Below are 17,475 nucleotides of genomic sequence, written 5' to 3' on the forward strand. Positions count from 1 at the left end.
CACACCCACCATTCAAAACACACTCCCACCCAATCAGAACACACTTGGTCCCCTACCCAATCAGAGCACACCTCCACAGAACACACCCCCTCTGGCAGTTTAAAAAAGAGGAACTAACAGCCACATGCTTCTCCCAGAAGAAGGAAGCTAAAGCCTGATGATGACGGATGGGACTCCGTCGAAACGTTGCGCCCACACCTTTAGTTCTACGCGGGGAAAAACCCGAAAAACCAAGGATCCACATACAGGCACCCGCGAAAACCTCAGAAAACATATATATATATATATATATATATATATATATATATATATATATATATATATATATATATATATATATATATATATGGCAATGAATCTAAACTGCACTGTAAACTCCTCTGTTGTTACAGCTTTGACTTCCTTCTTCGCCAAATTGTAATAGCCTTCAGACTTTTCGATAAACCAACAAAAGGAATGCATGCTGCACAATCTGCGCATGGCTTTGCACCTGGTGTAAGGTTTCTGATTGAGGGATATCTCTGAATTGACCACCAGAGGGTGATAAAATACCACTTTTATTTCTGCTAACTTTCCCAGTGTGACATAGCACTATTTGGAGAATTGCAGTTTCGTTTCTCGCTTAAATTTATACCTGCCCTTCTGTTTCTCTCCTTCCACCTGACCAAGGTTACCAGTGTAGTTGCCTTTCTCAGTTCACTGGGCGAAACTGTGAATCGGAGATCACCGCCTGCTTTCCCAATCCTTGCCACAATGGAGGATCTTGTGACCCCATCGGCAGTGCCTTCATTTGCACCTGCAAGAGTGGATTAACTGGAGTGACGTAAGTAAAGTCCACACTTAGGGTGCAGGGCTCCTCAAAAGTTTTGGACTTGGCATCACTAGTTTACAGCATGACGTAGCAAGTAACATAATTTTGGAGAGCTAATTCCACTGATGGTACAAAGCTTGTGTATAGGGGCAGTCACTTTTTACATTTAATTGCTGAATTATAGCTTTTAGTGAGATGCTGTACTCTTAGACAATCAGTGGAACAACCTGCCTCCAGAAGCTGTGAATGCTGGATGTTTTTAAGAAGAAACTGCACAGCCATTTGTCTGAAATGGTATAGGGCAGGGGTAGGCAACCTTGGCTCTTTTATGTCTCGTGGACTTCAACTCCCAGAATTCCTGAGCTAGCCATGCTGAGGGGAAAGGGAGTTTCCAAGCTGAGCCATGCTGGCTCAGGAATTCTGGGAGTTGAAGTCCACGAGTCATAAAAGAGCCAAGGTTGCCTACCCCGGTATAGGGTTTCCTGCCTGAGCAGAGGGTTGGACTAGAAGACCTCCAAGGTCCCTTACTACTACTACTACTACTGCTGCTGCTGCTGCTGCTGTTGCTGCTGCTGCTACTATTATTGTTGTTATTGTTATTGTAAAGCAGGGATGTCAAACTCAATTTCATTGAGGGCCGCATCAGCATTGCGGTTGCCCTCAGGGGGGCGGGTGGGTGTGGCCTACTGGGTGGGCGTGGCTAGAGTGCATATGGCCTACTGGGTGGGCGTGGCCAGCTCTACATCATTCTCATCAAGGGTGCCTATGGGGGCCTGGGCAGGAGTGGGACAGAACTGAGGGTCTCTGGCAGGAGGAGGGTCTCTGGGCCAGGGCCAAGGCAGTGGGGGCCGTTCCCTCACTGTTTCCAGGATGGCTTCGCGGGCCACATGAAACCACTTCGCGGGCCGCATCCGGCCCCCGGGCCTTGTGTTTGACATGTCTGTCAAAGGCAAAGACATGTAACTGCTAGAATCTCTCACCCACTTTTATTTTCTTTCTTGTAGATGTGATGAAGACATTAATGAATGTGAAAGAGAGGAATGCGAGAATGGGGGCTCGTGCGTCAATGTGTTTGGCTCCTTTCTATGTAACTGCACTCCTGGATACGTGGGCCAGCATTGTGGCCTAAGACCCGTCATTGTTCCTAATATCCAAGCTGGCCACTCTTACGTGGGCAAAGAAGAATTGATAGGCATTGCTGTTGTTCTTTTCATCATCTTTTTCTTGGTGGTCCTCTTCATCGTCTTCCGCAAGAAAGTTTTCCGGAAAAATTATTCTCGGAACAACATTACTTTAGTCCAAGATCCAGCTACTGCTGCTCTGCTCCACAAAAGCAACGGCATTCAGTTCAAGCATATGAGGACCGGAGGGGACAGCCGCAATATCTATCAAGAGGTGGGACCTCCTCAGGTCCCAGTGAGGCCAATGGCCTACACCCCTTGCTTCCAGAGTGAATCCAGGAACAATTTGGACAAGATAGTTGATGGACATGGGATGGAACATCAAGAGATGACAACCTTCCATCCTGAATCTCCCCGGATCCTGACCGCAAGGAGGGGTGTTGTAGTATGCAGTGTAGCTCCCAACCTGCCAACGGTATCTCCGTGCCGTTCTGATTGTGACTCCATCAGGAAGACCTGGGAAAATGGCAATGAAAGTGAGTAACGTCCCTTTAGCTTTCTGATTTTATTATTTTTTTTTTAAAAAAATCACATTTCTTTCCTCATTGCTGAGTTTGACCTTATAGCAACCTTGTTTAATGGCTGGTTCAAGGGTTCTAACTGACCTGCTTATAAATAAGTACGAGCGACCGTAGATTAGATAAGATCCGAGGCTCAGTTCTTAGCATCTTCAAGTAAGCTTGGAAATATCCCTGCTTAAAATCCGACAGCCAGAGCTGCTCTGAACATATGGGCATTATTTCACATGGTATAAAGCATAGGAGATGGACGCGGTGGCTCAGTGGGTTAGGACGCTGAGCTTGTCGATCAGAAGGTCGGCAGTTTGGCGGGTCGAATCCCGAGTGCCGCATAACAGAGTGAGTGCCTGTTATTCATCCCAGCTTCTGCCAACCTAGCAGTTCGAAAGCACGTAAAAAGGCAAGTAGAAAAATAGGGACCACTCCGGTGGGAAGGTAACAGCGTTCCGTGCGCCTTTGGCGTCTAGTCATGCCGGCCACATGACCACAGAGACGTCTTCGGACAAGCGCTGGCTCTTCGGCTTTGAAACAGAGATGAGCACCGGCCCCTAGAGTCGGAAATGACTAGCACGCATGTGCAGGGGAACCTTTACCTTTACCTTTTAAAGCATAGGAGAAGAAGAGCAGGGAATGCATCAAACTGTGATGACGCCAAGCTAGCAAGGATAGCCAACATCCAAGAAGAGAGGCTCAAGATCCAGAAGGATCTCAACAGACCTGAACACCGGGCCCTCTCTAACAAAATGAAATTCCCTGGTGAGAAAAGGAAGGTTTTTACACTTAGGCAAGAAAAACCAAATATAGAGGTATAGAATTGGTGGAACCTGGCACAATAGTGAGAGAGGTCTTGGAGTCCTAGTGGACGGTCACTTAAATATGAGCCAGCAGTGTGCTGCAGCTGCCAAAAAAGCCAATGCAATCCGAAGCTGCATCAACAGATGGTCCAAAACTGTGTAGATGTTCTGTTCCCCCTCCCTCAAGGTACAAACAAACAGACAAGCAGGTACAAAACAAAAGGGTTAAGTCTTTATACCACAATATAATTGCTGTTCGATAAAGTCTTGGCAGCAAGCTACCCACAGTCAGCCAAAATAGGCTAGTTATTTCAAACGTTCGCTGACATGAGATAACTGCCAACAAGAAATTCCAAGAAAGTCCAGACAAACAAACCGAAAAGCAGAGATGAAGAAGCGTAGGCACAAAATCCAGACCAGGGTTCACACAGGTAGAGAAATCCGACAGACGTGACCAGAAGCTGTGGTGAATTAAATTGTTTGTCACAAAGTTCTGAGAGCAGCCACTCCCCCTTTTATACCTTATGGGGTGTGGCTCAATGACTCAGCTACTCCCTGGCCCTCCTACCCAACCTACGTTGCTGCAAACGCTTGGCCCTGCATCTTTCTCGAGGGTCTAGCCATGAGTCATCTTTACTAGACTGTATTTGCTGCAGCTGTTCGAGCTCCCTCCCAGCCTGGCTACTCCCCGGCTGCTCCTCTCGGCCTTCAGATGGAGACGGAGGCCTTGCTAGAGAGGAGGGCCCCGGCGAGGGAGGCCTTGCCAGTTCCTCCCCATCATCCTCAGAGTCCTCTTCCTTGGTTAGGACAGGCACGGGGGTCGGGGCCACAACAATAGATGTCCAGCTCCTTGAATTACACTAGGAGGTCTACTGAGGGTTGGTGCTGCTTGTGGAACAGTAGCTTTCTATGGGTATAGCAGAAAATAACAAAAGCATCTACTTTCCTGTATTCTGAACCAGCTGCAGCTTCCCAAAACTTTTCAAAGACAGTGCTATGTATAGCATGGTTACAGTACTGAGGGGGTCCTTGTTGCTCCCCAAGCTTGGTTGTTTTCTTGCAGATGTTTCATTTCCCAACTGATAATGTCATTATCAGTGCTAGAATCATCACCTAGCACTGATGACGTTACCTACTTGGGTATCGAAATGTCTGCAAGAAAAGAAAAAGGAAAAACAAGCTCAGAGAGCACCAAGGATTAACCCTGAAGTATAAATACTCTCCTCCAATGAGGATTACAGTAATCCAAAAGGAAACTTGTTAAGGCAAGAGTCACTTTGAACAAGGTCTCTTACTGCAGGAATGGGCACAATTGTTGTGATAAGTGAAGGTGTAGATTGGGTTGTTGTTAGTTGCAAAGTGGTGTCCGACCCATCGCAACCCCATGGATAACGTTCCTCCAGGCCTTCTTATCCTCTACCATCTTCTAGATTGGGTTAGTAAACTCAATTAAAGATAGTACCGGTTGGTTTTGACACAGTTTGACCAATGTGCCCCTAGGATAACTAAGTCCGAGTTTTTCTCCAAGCATGCTCACATTATTCTATTACTACTACTTTTTCCATGTTGAAAGTGACATCACTGTTGTCAACCCAGCATCCTAACCACCATGCTCCTTTTAATTATTCTGTTCAAGCTAGGATCTCTATCCAGAAGCTGTTTATCGGACTGTTGACTGTATCCTACCAGCTAGAACATACATATAATAAAGTGGCACATATCCAGAATAATCCTAGTACTTCTGTGGCATACCAACAATATTGACTTCCGCTGTAAATGAGTCACTTAATCAGCAAACTCTCAACTACGGATTAACAGAATAATCTTTAATCATATGACAGCCCTGAGATACAGCCACCTGAACATATGCACAATGTTATTAATTCAGTATTCAGTAATTAATTTGTATTGTATCTTAATTACACAATTCTCCATGATAAAATTAGCAATTTGGAATATTTTGAGAGGTTGCCTCAAAGCAGAGGGAGTCAACCTACTCTCCAAAGCACCCGAAGGCAGGGCAAGAAGCCATGGATGGAAGTTAATCAAGGAGAGTAGCAATCTGACAGTTAGAACAGTTAATCTGCCTCCAGAAGTTGTGAAGGCTCCAACACTGGAAGTTTTTAAAAAGAGATTGGACAACCATTTCTCTGAAATGATACATAGGGTTTCCTGCCTGAGCAAGGGGGTTGGACTAGAAGACCTCCAACGTCCCTTCCGTTATTCTGCTATATCATTTTTGTCCCAAATAGCATATTCTCACCTTACCGTTACAGCAATGTAAATAAATAGATGTTGCATGCACGAATTTGGAACCATCTGATATATAAGTCAACCTTCAGATTTCTCCAACTGGCATTCTGGGATCTAAAGTCTCAAGACATTGGGAAGACACCATAATGGAAAAGCTGCCTCTAAGAAATTGGAGAAATAAAACATAGCCTGCTTGTCTCTTATAGGAAGTTGGCAGGATTTTTTTTCCAGTTACTGGGACCCACATTTAAAGCTAAGACTTCCATCTTAGTTTACAGGGGTAGGCAACCTTGGCTCATTTATGACTCATGGACTTCAACTCCCAGAATTCCTGATTCAGCATGGCCCCGCCCACACCTTTCCCTTTTATTTTCTGTCCCAAGGCGTGGCTTCTCAATGCCTTCTCCTCCTTTCACCGAGTTGCCTCATAGATCTGCTCTGCTGGATTGCCTTCTGCTTCTAGCGCCTCTGAACAGATTCAACTGTGACTCCTCTGAGTCTGACACCTCCTCCTCACACAGCTGAGCCTTATGAGGAACATGACTGGAGGGGCCAGGCTGAGAGTCCTGCAGTGCATCAGAGCCTCCCTCTGACACTGAAGGCTCTCTAAACCCCTCCTCCTCCTCCTCCTCCTCCTCCTCCTCAGATTCCTCAGACTCAGCTGCTGGGAGCACAGGCTGACACTGAATCACAACAGTTAAGTAAATCCGTTGTTTGCTGGAAGTCAGGCATTTTATTTTTGACAGAAACCTGGAAGCCAACGCCAGCATTTCTGGAAAAAAAATACAGCACAGGACAGTGGGATGCTGCAAACAGCCATAATCTGGGCACATTGCTGAGTGTCCAAAATGCAGTCTCGTGATGGGGAGGGCGTATTCGGGTTGTAAGTAGTTTTGGGGGGAATCTGTTGTTATTTTGAACAGTTGCTAAGCAACCGGTCGTAAGTTGACAACTACCTGTAATGATGAGCCATTTCTGAAGCAAGAAGTCTCTTTGGATGTGATGTGCTCTGAAACCCAGGTCTGTATATCCACACAACCTGTTCTCTCTTGTTTTCCACATGTGTAGGCAAAGGACTTGATGATATGGAAGAGGTGACCTGTTTGTCTGGAAGCAATAAAGGCAGCAATTCAGAAGTTCAGTCTCTCAGCTCCTACCAGTCAGATTCTGGTGATGATAACGGTAAGAATATAGAACTAATTTTCATCCTCTTCCTGCTTGAAATCATTTTTATGTTATCATCACAAAGGTCTTGGGTACTAGGATTCTAGTAAGTCACTACTGAGTGAAATGTTCAATTGCATGGTGTGATTGCTATATAATATTGATACTACACAATCTCTACAGATGGGGAGAACAAGGAAATCCACTATTAACTTGTTACAGGTAATCCTCAACTTCCGACGCTACTGAGCCCAAAATTTTTGTTGCTAAGCAAGACAGTTAAGTGAGTTTTGTCCCATTTTACCATCTTTCTTGCCCCAGTTTTTAAGTGAATCACTGCAGTTGATAAGTTAGTAACCTGGTTGTTAAATGAATCCGGCATCCCCCATTGACTTTGCTTGTCAGAAGGTCGCAAAAGGGGATCACATGACCTTGGGACACAGCAATGGCCATAAATAAGAACCAGTTGCCAAGCGTCTGAATTTTGATCACGAGATCCTGGGGTCATAAGTGTGAAAACCGACATAAGTCACTTTTTTCAATGTCGTCGTAACTTTAAACGGTTCACTAAATGAACTGTTGTAAGTCAAGGATTACCTGTAACCAGCTTCGTACTAAGCTTAATGTATACAAAGAATACTCCCACATAACGGGGTAATGCGTGAGAAATTGCAGATAAAATTTCAAGGAAAAAGGTCTGAAACTCTGTAGCAAGGCCTACATTGATGTTTCTAGTCTTCAAAGTGATACGAGATCATTGAAGAGAGAATAAATTATGCCATTGCTATGATACAGACAATGATGTGATATTTCCTTTCCCAAACACAGCTTGATACTGTATAGCAGGGGTCCCCAACCCCTGGTCCGTGGACCACTACCAGGCTGTGGCATGCCAACAAACGGTCCGCACAAACAAAGCCCCATCTGTGGGAGTCAGGAATTCCGTCCCGGTCATTTTTTGTTAGAAAAATTTGATTCTGTGCTGCCAAAAAAGTTGTTCAATCGCTAAATCATGTCCAACACTTCATGAACCCATGGACCAGAGCACGCCTGCCTCCTCCCCGGACTCCACTTCTTCCTAGAGCAGGGATCCCCAATCCCCCGGTCTGTGGACCAGTACCGGGCCGCAGCTTGCCAGCAACCAGGCCACACAAACAAGCAAAGCCCCATTTGCGGGATGCAGGCAGCACACGAAACCACACACCCCTCCGGTCTGTGGAAAAACGTCTCTCCACGTAACCAGTCCCTGTTGCCCAAAAAAGGTTGGGGACCTCTGTCCTAGAGTTTGCCCAAATTCACGTTCATTGTGTCAGTGACACTACTTGACCATCTCTTCCTTTGCCGTCCCCTTCTCCTTTTGCCTTCAATGCCAAAAGAGTTACTTTTTCTTAGTTCTTAAGAGAAAGGCAAGTGCTTGTGGCATATTGTTCCTCAGATGCCAGAATAACTGAATAGGGCTTTTAAAATGTTAACGTGACTTGGACTCAGGAGTCATGGAAGAACGCTATTCATTATACTACGTTCAGCAGGAAAACTCCCTTGGTGTCTCTTCTGTCTTTCTCATCTGGATTTCCATCTTCATTGATCCGTTCTTCAGGTGCTCCAGTAATGCATCTGGTTCACAAGGCTAACAGAGAAGTCATCATAATTGCTCCAACCCAACCAATTGGTCTCCCCATGCTAGGGCCTCCAAACTTACCAGTATATGGAGCTATTGGGCACGTTTGGAATGCTGAGATACAAGGACTAAAGGATTGCCTTAAATGTGGAAGGGACCCATTCATAAAATGGCTAAGTAGAGTTTGCAGTCACTCACCCAATGTTTATTTTACCAAAAACAAACAAACAAACCCACCCATACTGGTTAAATAGAAAGGATTTGCCCCCAAACCTGAATTGGATCTGTCCCTCAAAATACAAAACCAGTTTTTGATCATCATGTCTTCTCTTTCATGGTAGATACGAGCGCAATTTGGAAATAAACCTCCGTTTGGTTATCAATGAAAGACACTCGCTGATACAGAACTTTTATTGTACACATTAGAAAACTACAACATTACACTACTTTTCGACATAAATCACCATTCCAATTGAGACACTTGCCATAACGTTTTACAAAGTTTGAAATTCCTTTGTAGTAGTCGCTGGACACCAAATCTGGGCTATGGGGAGAGGGTAATCAAAAACATCCCAACGGAACTGCTTCAAAAGTCCTTGGGTGCATTTAGCGGTGTGCAGGTGAGCATTATCGTGAACCAACACCAACACCCTCAAGGGGGATGGTGTATTATAGGGGTCCTCAAACGTGGCTGGGAAATTCTGGGAGTTGAAGTCCACAAGTCTTAAAAGTGGCCAAGTATTATGAAGGGGATAGAATCATGGATCTCAACAATGTCCCATGCTCTGCATGTTAGAGATGTTAAGTTCAACATCCAATTCCAAAGTAGACAAGCTGCTGATTCAAGGACATTTGTGGACCTTTCAAAGCTTTGTGTGTGCCCCTAAGAACTCCTTTGAAAAATGTCACCAAATAACTTTTTATTTTACCGTGACAAAATGATGAAAGAGGAAAATAATTAAATGTAAAAAATAATAGCTTAATTTAAATTATTCAACACATGTTTTATTTAAATTATTTTGTTTTTCATCCTGGCTCCCCCCCTTTTTTTTTGCCTGCACCATTCCATGTTATAAAAATGCTTTATTCCAATAATTGTTGCTTTGGAGTTAAAGGTTTAAGCTACATTTGATCATTAAAATCTCTTGATGATTGTGGAATAAAGTTTTAAGGCAAAGAGATACAGTCATGGCCGAAATTGTTGGCACCCCAGAAATTTTTCCAGAAAATCAAGTATTTCTCACAGAAAAGTATTGCAGGAACACATGTTTTGCTATACACAGGTTTATTCCCTTTGTATGTATTGGAACACAACAAAACAGGGAGGGAAAAAAAGCAAATTGGACATAATGTCAAACAAAACTCCAAAAATGGGCCGGACAAAATTATTGGCACCCTTTCAAAATTGTGGGTAAACAAGATTGTTTCAAGCATGTGATGCTCCTTTAAACTCACCTGGGGCAAGTAACAGGTATGGGCAATATAAAAATCACACCTGAAAGCAGATAAAAAGAAGAGAAGTTCACTTAGTCTTTGCATTGTGTGTCTGTGTGTGCCACACTAAGCATGGACAACAGAAAGAGGAGAAGAGAACTGTCTGAGGACTTGAGAACCAAAATTGTGGACAAATATCAACAATCTCAAGGTTACAAGTCCATCTCCAGAGATCTAGATTTGCCTTTGTCCACAGTGCACAACATTATCAAGAAGTTTGCAACCCATTGCACTGTAGCGAATCTCCCGGGTCGTGGACAGAAGAGAAAAATTGATGAAAGGTTGCAACGCAGGATAGTCCGGATGGTGGATAAGCAGCCCCAAACAAGTTCCAAAGGAATGCAAGCTGTCCTGCAGGCTCAGGGAGCATCAATGTCAGCACAAACTATCCATCGACATTTAAATGAAATGAAACGCTATGGCAGGAAACCCAGGAGGACCCCACTGCTGACACAGAGACATAAAAAAGCAAGATTACAGTTTGCCAAAATGTACTCGAGTAAGCCAAAATCCTTCTGGGAAAATGTCTTGTGGACAGATGAGACCAAGATAGAGCTTTTTGGTAAAGCACATCATTCTACTGTTTACCGAAAATGAAATGAGGCCTACAAAGAAAAGAACACAGTACCTACAGTGAAATGTGGTGGAGGTTCAATGATGTTTTGGGGTTGTTTTGCTGCCTCTGGCACTGGGTGCCTTGAATGTGTGCAAGGCATCATGAAATCTGAGGATTACCAAAGGATTTTGGGTCGCACTGTAGAGCCCAGTGTCAGAAAGCTGGGTTTGCGTCCGAGATCTTGGATCTTCCAGCAGGCCAATGACCCCAAAGATACGTTAAAAAGCACCCAAAAATGGATGGCAAGAAAGCGCTGGAGAGTTCTGAAGTGGCCAGCAATGAGTCCAGATCTGAATCCCATTGAACACCTGTGGAGAGAACTTAAAATTGCTGTTGGGGAAAGGTGCCCTTCCAATAAGAGAGACCTGGAGCAGTTTGCAAAGGAAGAGTGGTCCAAAATTCCGGGTGAGAGGTGTAAGAAGCTTATTGATGGTTATAGGAAGCGACTGATTTCAGTTATTTTTTCCAAAGGGTGTGCAACCAAATATTAAGTTAAGGGTGCCAATAATTTTGTCCGGCCCATTTTTGGAGTTTTGTTTGACATTATGTCCAATTTGCTTTTTTTCCTCCCTTTTTTGGTTGTGTTCCAATACATACAAAGGGAATAAACCTGTGTATAGCAAAACATGTGTTCCTGCAATACTTTTCTGTGAGAAATACTTGATTTTCTGGAAAAATTTCTGGGGTGCCAACAATTTCGGCCATGACTGTATTTCTCAGCTAGATAAACCAGTGATCTGCAAGGAAGTCTTATTCTAACATTAGTCTCCTGGTTGTATTCTGATTGTTGCTAACGTAAAATTCTCTCTTTTGACACTGCTGATAAACGCAACATGGAATAAATGGCCGTCTCTAGTTTAAAGGGATCTTAAAAATAATTAAGGAATAAGTAGCCTTTAAATGGAAGCTATTTAATGAACATTTAATCTACCTTTTTACCTGCCTTTAAATGTGTCCAAAGCAGAATTTGTAAATTCCCACCAAGGTTTTGTGTTGATTAAGAAATAAGTAATCATAGTGGGGAAGAAAATTTAGCTAAAGACTTTTAAAATCACCTTGAATCATTCTGGCTGCCTCTTAAGTATAAGATAAGAGACACTTCAAAGGCAGCACTTAATCTCTCAAGGGGTTTTAAGCAATTCAGGTAGATTCATTGAATTGTGGAATCCTTGGTGCTCTCTGAGCTTGGTTGTTTTCATTCCATTATCCAACTAGGGAACATCTTCAGATTCATTGAATTTTGCAGGTTGAGGATATGAACTTGTAGTAGTCATCACATAGGAACTTTTGAGTGTTTTTCCCATTTCCTGCCCTACTGCATATGTGTGTGGGGGGGGGGAACCAAGTGTGTGTATGGAATTACCAGATGTTGTGAAATGCCCTTATTTCATAAATCATTTGTAACAATCTACCCTTTAGTTCCTCTCGCAGCTAATCTGAGATTATGTCACTGATCGCCTCTGTGTGAAATAAATACATACTAACTTGAGACTGTCCTTCCTTTATTTCTGCTTTCCTCCTCCCACAAGCTTCCATTGTGACTGTCATACAACTTGTCAACAATGTAGTTGACACAATAGAAAATGAAGGTATTTAATCTTTTCAATATATATGCTGTATATATATATATGTATGTATGTATGTATGTATATATAACCTCCTCCTCCTGCACTGTTGTCTAATGTTTGTTGAAGTGTTTTGTTTGTCTGGTTTTGTTCCTCTGTATAAAAGATCACAGCAGAACTTTGTTAACTCACACTGACAAGCCAGGGCTCGGCAAACAATTCTTTTTGCAAAGATGGAAGATTTAGAAAGATAGCAACCTAAAACAAATTACCATACTTGGCTTAGTATGACTGCCAGACCTTAGAGAATTGAAGGCTTTGTCTGGGGAAGGAAGAGAGTTCCTAAATAAGTAATATCCTTCAAAACTGAATCAAAATGCGACTAACTGAATGCAAAGGAGCTGTGTCAACGATAGGAAAGCACACATTTACAGTTATTCTCAGCTAAAAAGGGATAGTTAACATACCACTGTCTGTACAGTGGCCTTAACGCACTGTATCAGTGTTTCTCAACTTTGGCAACTTTTAAGTATGTGGACTTCAACTCCCAGAATCCCCCAGGCTGCCATGCTGGCTGGGGAAATCTGAGAATTGAAGTCCACATATGTTAAAGGTGTCAGAGTTGAGAAACACTGTCATAAATTCATGATTAGGCAAACACTGCAGTATCCATATACAGGTCCATATACTGTAGTGTAGACCTTTTTTTACAGTGTCTTTACCTGTTTCATTGCCTCTCTTCCTCCCTCACCCAGCTTACTTCTGTGTGCTTTCACTCCTGGGCTCACATTTACAGGTGGTCCTTGATTTATGACCATAATAGAGCCTGCCAATTACAGTCATGGTGGCGATGAAGCAGGTCATCCTGTAACCAGACCAGATTTTTTATGGCGGTTGTAAAGCAAACACTGCAGTCCTTATCTGAAGCCCTTGTTCACTGAGGGACTTTTTTTTCCCTGAAAACTTGAAATAAACACAAGTTACCAGGGGGGAAAAATGGGGGGAAATGTCATGGTCACGGGCTCAAGGGATGCTGCAAATGCCAGCCAGTTGCCTTGTACCCAAAATGTGGTCATGTGACCACAAGAGGGCGCCATAATTTTGGAACCAGGTTGTAAATAGCTTTTGAACAATCACTAACCAACCACTCCTAAGTAGAGAACTACTTCTATATTAGGGAGACTAGAAAGAGACTAGGACAGAGATCCCCAGCCTGTGGGCCGCGGCCTGGTAGTGGGCTGTGGTCTGCTGGCCACCGGGCTACAGGACAGACTGGCCAGTGTACGGCATGTGCACACACACCCCGTCACTTGTGCTAGCGCCGCAGGGCGCAAAAACAGGATGCCATGCCAAGGGCCACAAAAATGGAGCGCTGCTGTGCCTCGGGGCATGAAAATGGGGCGCCACTGCAGCTCGGGGTGCAAAAACAGGCCACCACCACACTGCAAGGCGCAAAAATGGACGATAATGTGGGGCACAGAAATGGGCCACCACCACGCTGCGGGGCACAAAAACAGGGCACCACCGTGCCACGGGGCACAAAAACGGGCTGCCATCCCGCTGCAAGGTACAAAAATGGCTGCCACTGCACCACAGGGCACAGAAACTCTGTGCCACGCAAGAACGGGACAGGGCTAGTGAGTGTCACGCGGGTGCTAGCGCCACTCCATTTGTGGTACACACATGCTTGCGGCCCCATGCGCGCGGACGTTTGTAAAATGCTCCCCTCTCCCTTTTCCTCCAGTCCGCCAACCAACAAAGGTTGGTGACCTCTGTTCTAGGATTTTTGGATTCCATCATCTTTGTCTTCGGCCCACTATCCAAATCCTGTAGTCCTTTGCCCCAGGCAAGCCACCCTTTCCCTCCGCTCCTTCTGGTCTCCAAGTACAGATTTCTCCTCCTTGATATAGACATTATATTGCTGGTCCATGTTTACAAGCACAAGTCCAAGAATCTCCTCATCCATTATTGAATGCTTCTGTGCTTTTATATATTTCCAGCTAGAAGGCAGGTGATTTAACTAAGTAAGCACAAAGCTTCTTGGTCTCTGCATGGCACAAAACCTGATTCTGGTCCACAGAGGGAGGGGAAAAAAACCCTTTAATTTGAAATCCAAATCCATCAGAGCAACTCATTCTACTACACACACCCTTCCTTAAGATAATGTCAGCTTTTCTAAGTAGGCCAGGTCAAGAAATAGACACTCGTGGATTTTAAAATATCTTTTTTTATCTCTCCTTTGTTATTTTTATAAATGACTCAAGGCAACAAACGTATCTAATACAGATAGACTTCGGCTTTCAAAAGTTCATTTAATGATACAACAGCACTTTAAAAAGTGACTTGTGACGACTTTTCACACTTACAACCATTGCAGCGTCCCCATAGTCACATGATCAAAAACCAGACGCTTGGCAACTGACTCATATTTATGACGGTTGCAGTGTCCCAGGGTCATGTGATCACCTTTTGTGACCTTCTCACAAGCGAAGCCAGTGAGAAAGCCCAGTTCACTTAACAACCGTGTTACTTATTTAACAACTGCAGTGATTCACTTGAACAACTGTGGCAAAAATGGTCATAAAATGGGACAAAATTCAAATCTTTCACGTAGCAACCAATATTTTGGGCTCAGTTGTGGTCATAAGTCCAGGACTGCCTGTAATCTTTCCTCTTCCTATTTTTCCACAATAACAACATTTGTGGTGAATTGGACTGAGAGAGAGAGGGATTGGGCCAAAGTCACCCAGCCAGTTTCACTGACTAAGGCAGGACTAGAATTCACAACTTCCTGGTTTCTAGGCAGGCTGCTTTAATCACTCAATCGGATCTGGGCATTTTATGGGCCCTGAGCCATATCTGCCCTTTTGGCTGCCTCTGTTTGACCCTGGTGACTTGCTTTTATTTTGAAGGCAACTTCTATTTTTTTCCCCAATTTATATATGTCCGTGCGTGCATGCCTGTGCACCTTCACAACCTATTGTTCAGCCCTCCACAACAGTTCCCGTTTCACATGTGCCCCGGCTTGGGAAAATTAATTGTCCATTCCTGCACTAGACCAAACTGGAATTTCCAGGAACGCTTCTTTATTGGTGTTGGTTATATTAACATAATCTGGAAAGCCTGCTCAACACTTCACTGCTCATTTTTGAGGACAATAAGGTCAATGCAAAGCTGGTCTGAATCTCACACTCTTCCTCTTTCTTCTTTTCTTTCTCAAGGCTGTAGCTAAATCCCTTTGCAGGTACGGCCCAAGAGGTCTACTCCAGCCTTGAATGCTCTTTGTTGTATTATTTGTCTTGTCACCTTTGTGGTTCTGAAGTCTTCCTTGCTCATTCCCAAAGCTGTGTCCTCATTTCAGCTATAAATCTTTGTTTTCTCAAGCTTTTTTTCCCTTGAACAAATTTAGAAGGGCTTGCAAACTAACTTCAGCCTGCTACAGCAGTCCTTTCTGCTGTATCTTAGCCTCTAGTTACTATTTACTCTTTTTTGCTTCCTCCCTCAGTCCCACTTCTTGGTATTTAAGCTTATTCCCTCCTAATTCCTTTCATTTGCCTTTGTTAACCATAGCTGCTAGGTCTCCTCTAATCCCTTTTATGATGACATATTGAAATATTGCTGCCCTTCGTCACATCACGAATTAAATGAGCTATAATCCTCCAATAATATATCTTGCTAACTGAGCCATCTGCAAAAGTATCTTCCCAAAAACTATGTGAACACTTGCATACCTATTCTTGGAGAACCTCTAACAAAATAATGGTGAGCACTAGTGTTTTGCTCTATTTATTATTATTATTATTATTATTATTATTATTATTATTATTATTATTATTATTATTATTATTATTATTATTATTATTATTATTATTGCTTTTAACACCAGTTAAGACTAGCTGTATCATTGGGCCAAGCATATTTCTTCCATTGACCCTTGTTTGCTTGTTGTTGTTTTTCTTTGCAACTTAGATGAACTTTGAAGATTAACAACCAATAAAATTTTCTGGGTCTCGTTTGGGCTCTGTGACCAAACTTACTGCATATATAACCTCTTCTCCTACTGATTTCCCCATCTTGGCTTTTTACTGTTCTTTTTATGCTACTGACCTAATTTAGTCTTCATATGTTCCTCAATATCCTCTTTCTTATGAGCTTCTCTTTTCCCTGGCCCTTTTCTAATAGCTAACCAGTTTTTACTTGCATCCTCTGTCTACAGGTAGCCAAATAATCCTCAAATAATTCTACTGCACTATTGCTTCTGATGCTTTTCTAACCAGAATGTACAGATGTTGTAGGGACCATTTTAACCCGTACCACCATTTCCTCCGAACTCTTTTCTCTAGTTGTAATCATTTACGACCTAGATCTGTTAAGTTAAGCCCCCAATTCTCAGATTCTTTCCTGAGCTACATAAGGGGGCATTCCTTAAATTTCTGCTTGCATGTATATTTTGTTACATTATCTTGCTGTAAGTTGCCTTCTTCACTTTGTTCCTTGTAAGGCCCACTGCTGACTTGGCAGCCCATTTTGCCCGTGCCCTTGTGGTTGCCAAATATTGTTGTTACTGTTTTTAAAAAAGGGATTCTGTGTCATCCTCCTCCTGCTAATTTGAGGTTTTAATATACTTAGGATCCTCCCTGACACAAGGTGAAGAAGAAAATCTTACTCTCAGGCAGGTAGTCCTTGACTTGCAACCATTCATTTAATGACTGTTTGAAGTTACAATAGCACTGAAAAAAGGGACATGACGGTTTTTCCCAGTTACAAACCGTCGCAGCATCCCCCTGGTCACGTGATCAGAATTTAGGCACTTGGCCACAGGCATGTATTAGCCATGGTTGCAATGTCCTGGGGTCACGTGATCACCATTCGTAACCTTCCCAGCTAGCTTCCAACTAGCAAAGTCAATGGAGGCAGCCAGATTCGCTTAACGGCGTGATTCACACTTCACAACTGCAATGATTCGCCTCACATCTGTAGCAAAAGGTCATAAAATGGGGTGCAAGTCACTTAAAACCATTCCTGCTAAGCAACGGAAATTTGGGGCTCAGTTGTGGTAATAAGTCAAGGACTACCTGTATTCTAGCACAGGAACCACTAACATCTCTTTAAATTCTTATTAGGGGTCCCCCTTCTAAATTTCACACTCGAAATTCTCATTCTATCGGTTTCTCTCCAACACTTTAAATGGCTCTAGGTGTTGTAGCATTAGCTAGAACATCTTTACCCTGACTCAGAGTATTCTCCTTTTGATTCCTTTTCCCTGCATCCTCCCCCATGTACTGGAATGTGGGAATGTGACCTTGTAATACAGGGGAAGAAGCGGTGCTGCCTAAAGAGTCCTCCGACAAAAGGGAGAGTAGCCCATAGCTGAGTAATGGGCAGGGAAAGAAACTTAAAAACAATTTGCTCTAACTCAGGGGTCCCAACCCCCGGTCCATGGACCAGTACCGGGCTGCGG

The 17,475-nt window shown here is 43.4% G+C and overlaps 1 protein-coding gene across 1 annotated transcript in view; it reads left to right on the forward strand.

Moving 5' to 3' along the window:
- Positions 1–17,475, forward strand: part of FAT3 (FAT atypical cadherin 3) — a gene marked incomplete at both ends in the record, with an annotated part of 451,188 nt that overhangs the window by 427,153 nt on the left and 6,560 nt on the right. The window contains 4 exons of the mRNA XM_083362083.1: positions 670–823; positions 1,816–2,468; positions 6,626–6,739; positions 11,979–12,038. Coding sequence (XP_083218209.1) covers positions 670–823; positions 1,816–2,468; positions 6,626–6,739; positions 11,979–12,038 — 981 coding nt within the window. The remainder of the gene's footprint in view (positions 1–669; positions 824–1,815; positions 2,469–6,625; positions 6,740–11,978; positions 12,039–17,475) is intronic.

Source organism: Vipera ursinii (genome assembly GCF_947247035.1).
Source record: "Vipera ursinii genome assembly, chromosome: 4".
NCBI lineage: Eukaryota > Metazoa > Chordata > Lepidosauria > Squamata > Viperidae > Vipera > Vipera ursinii.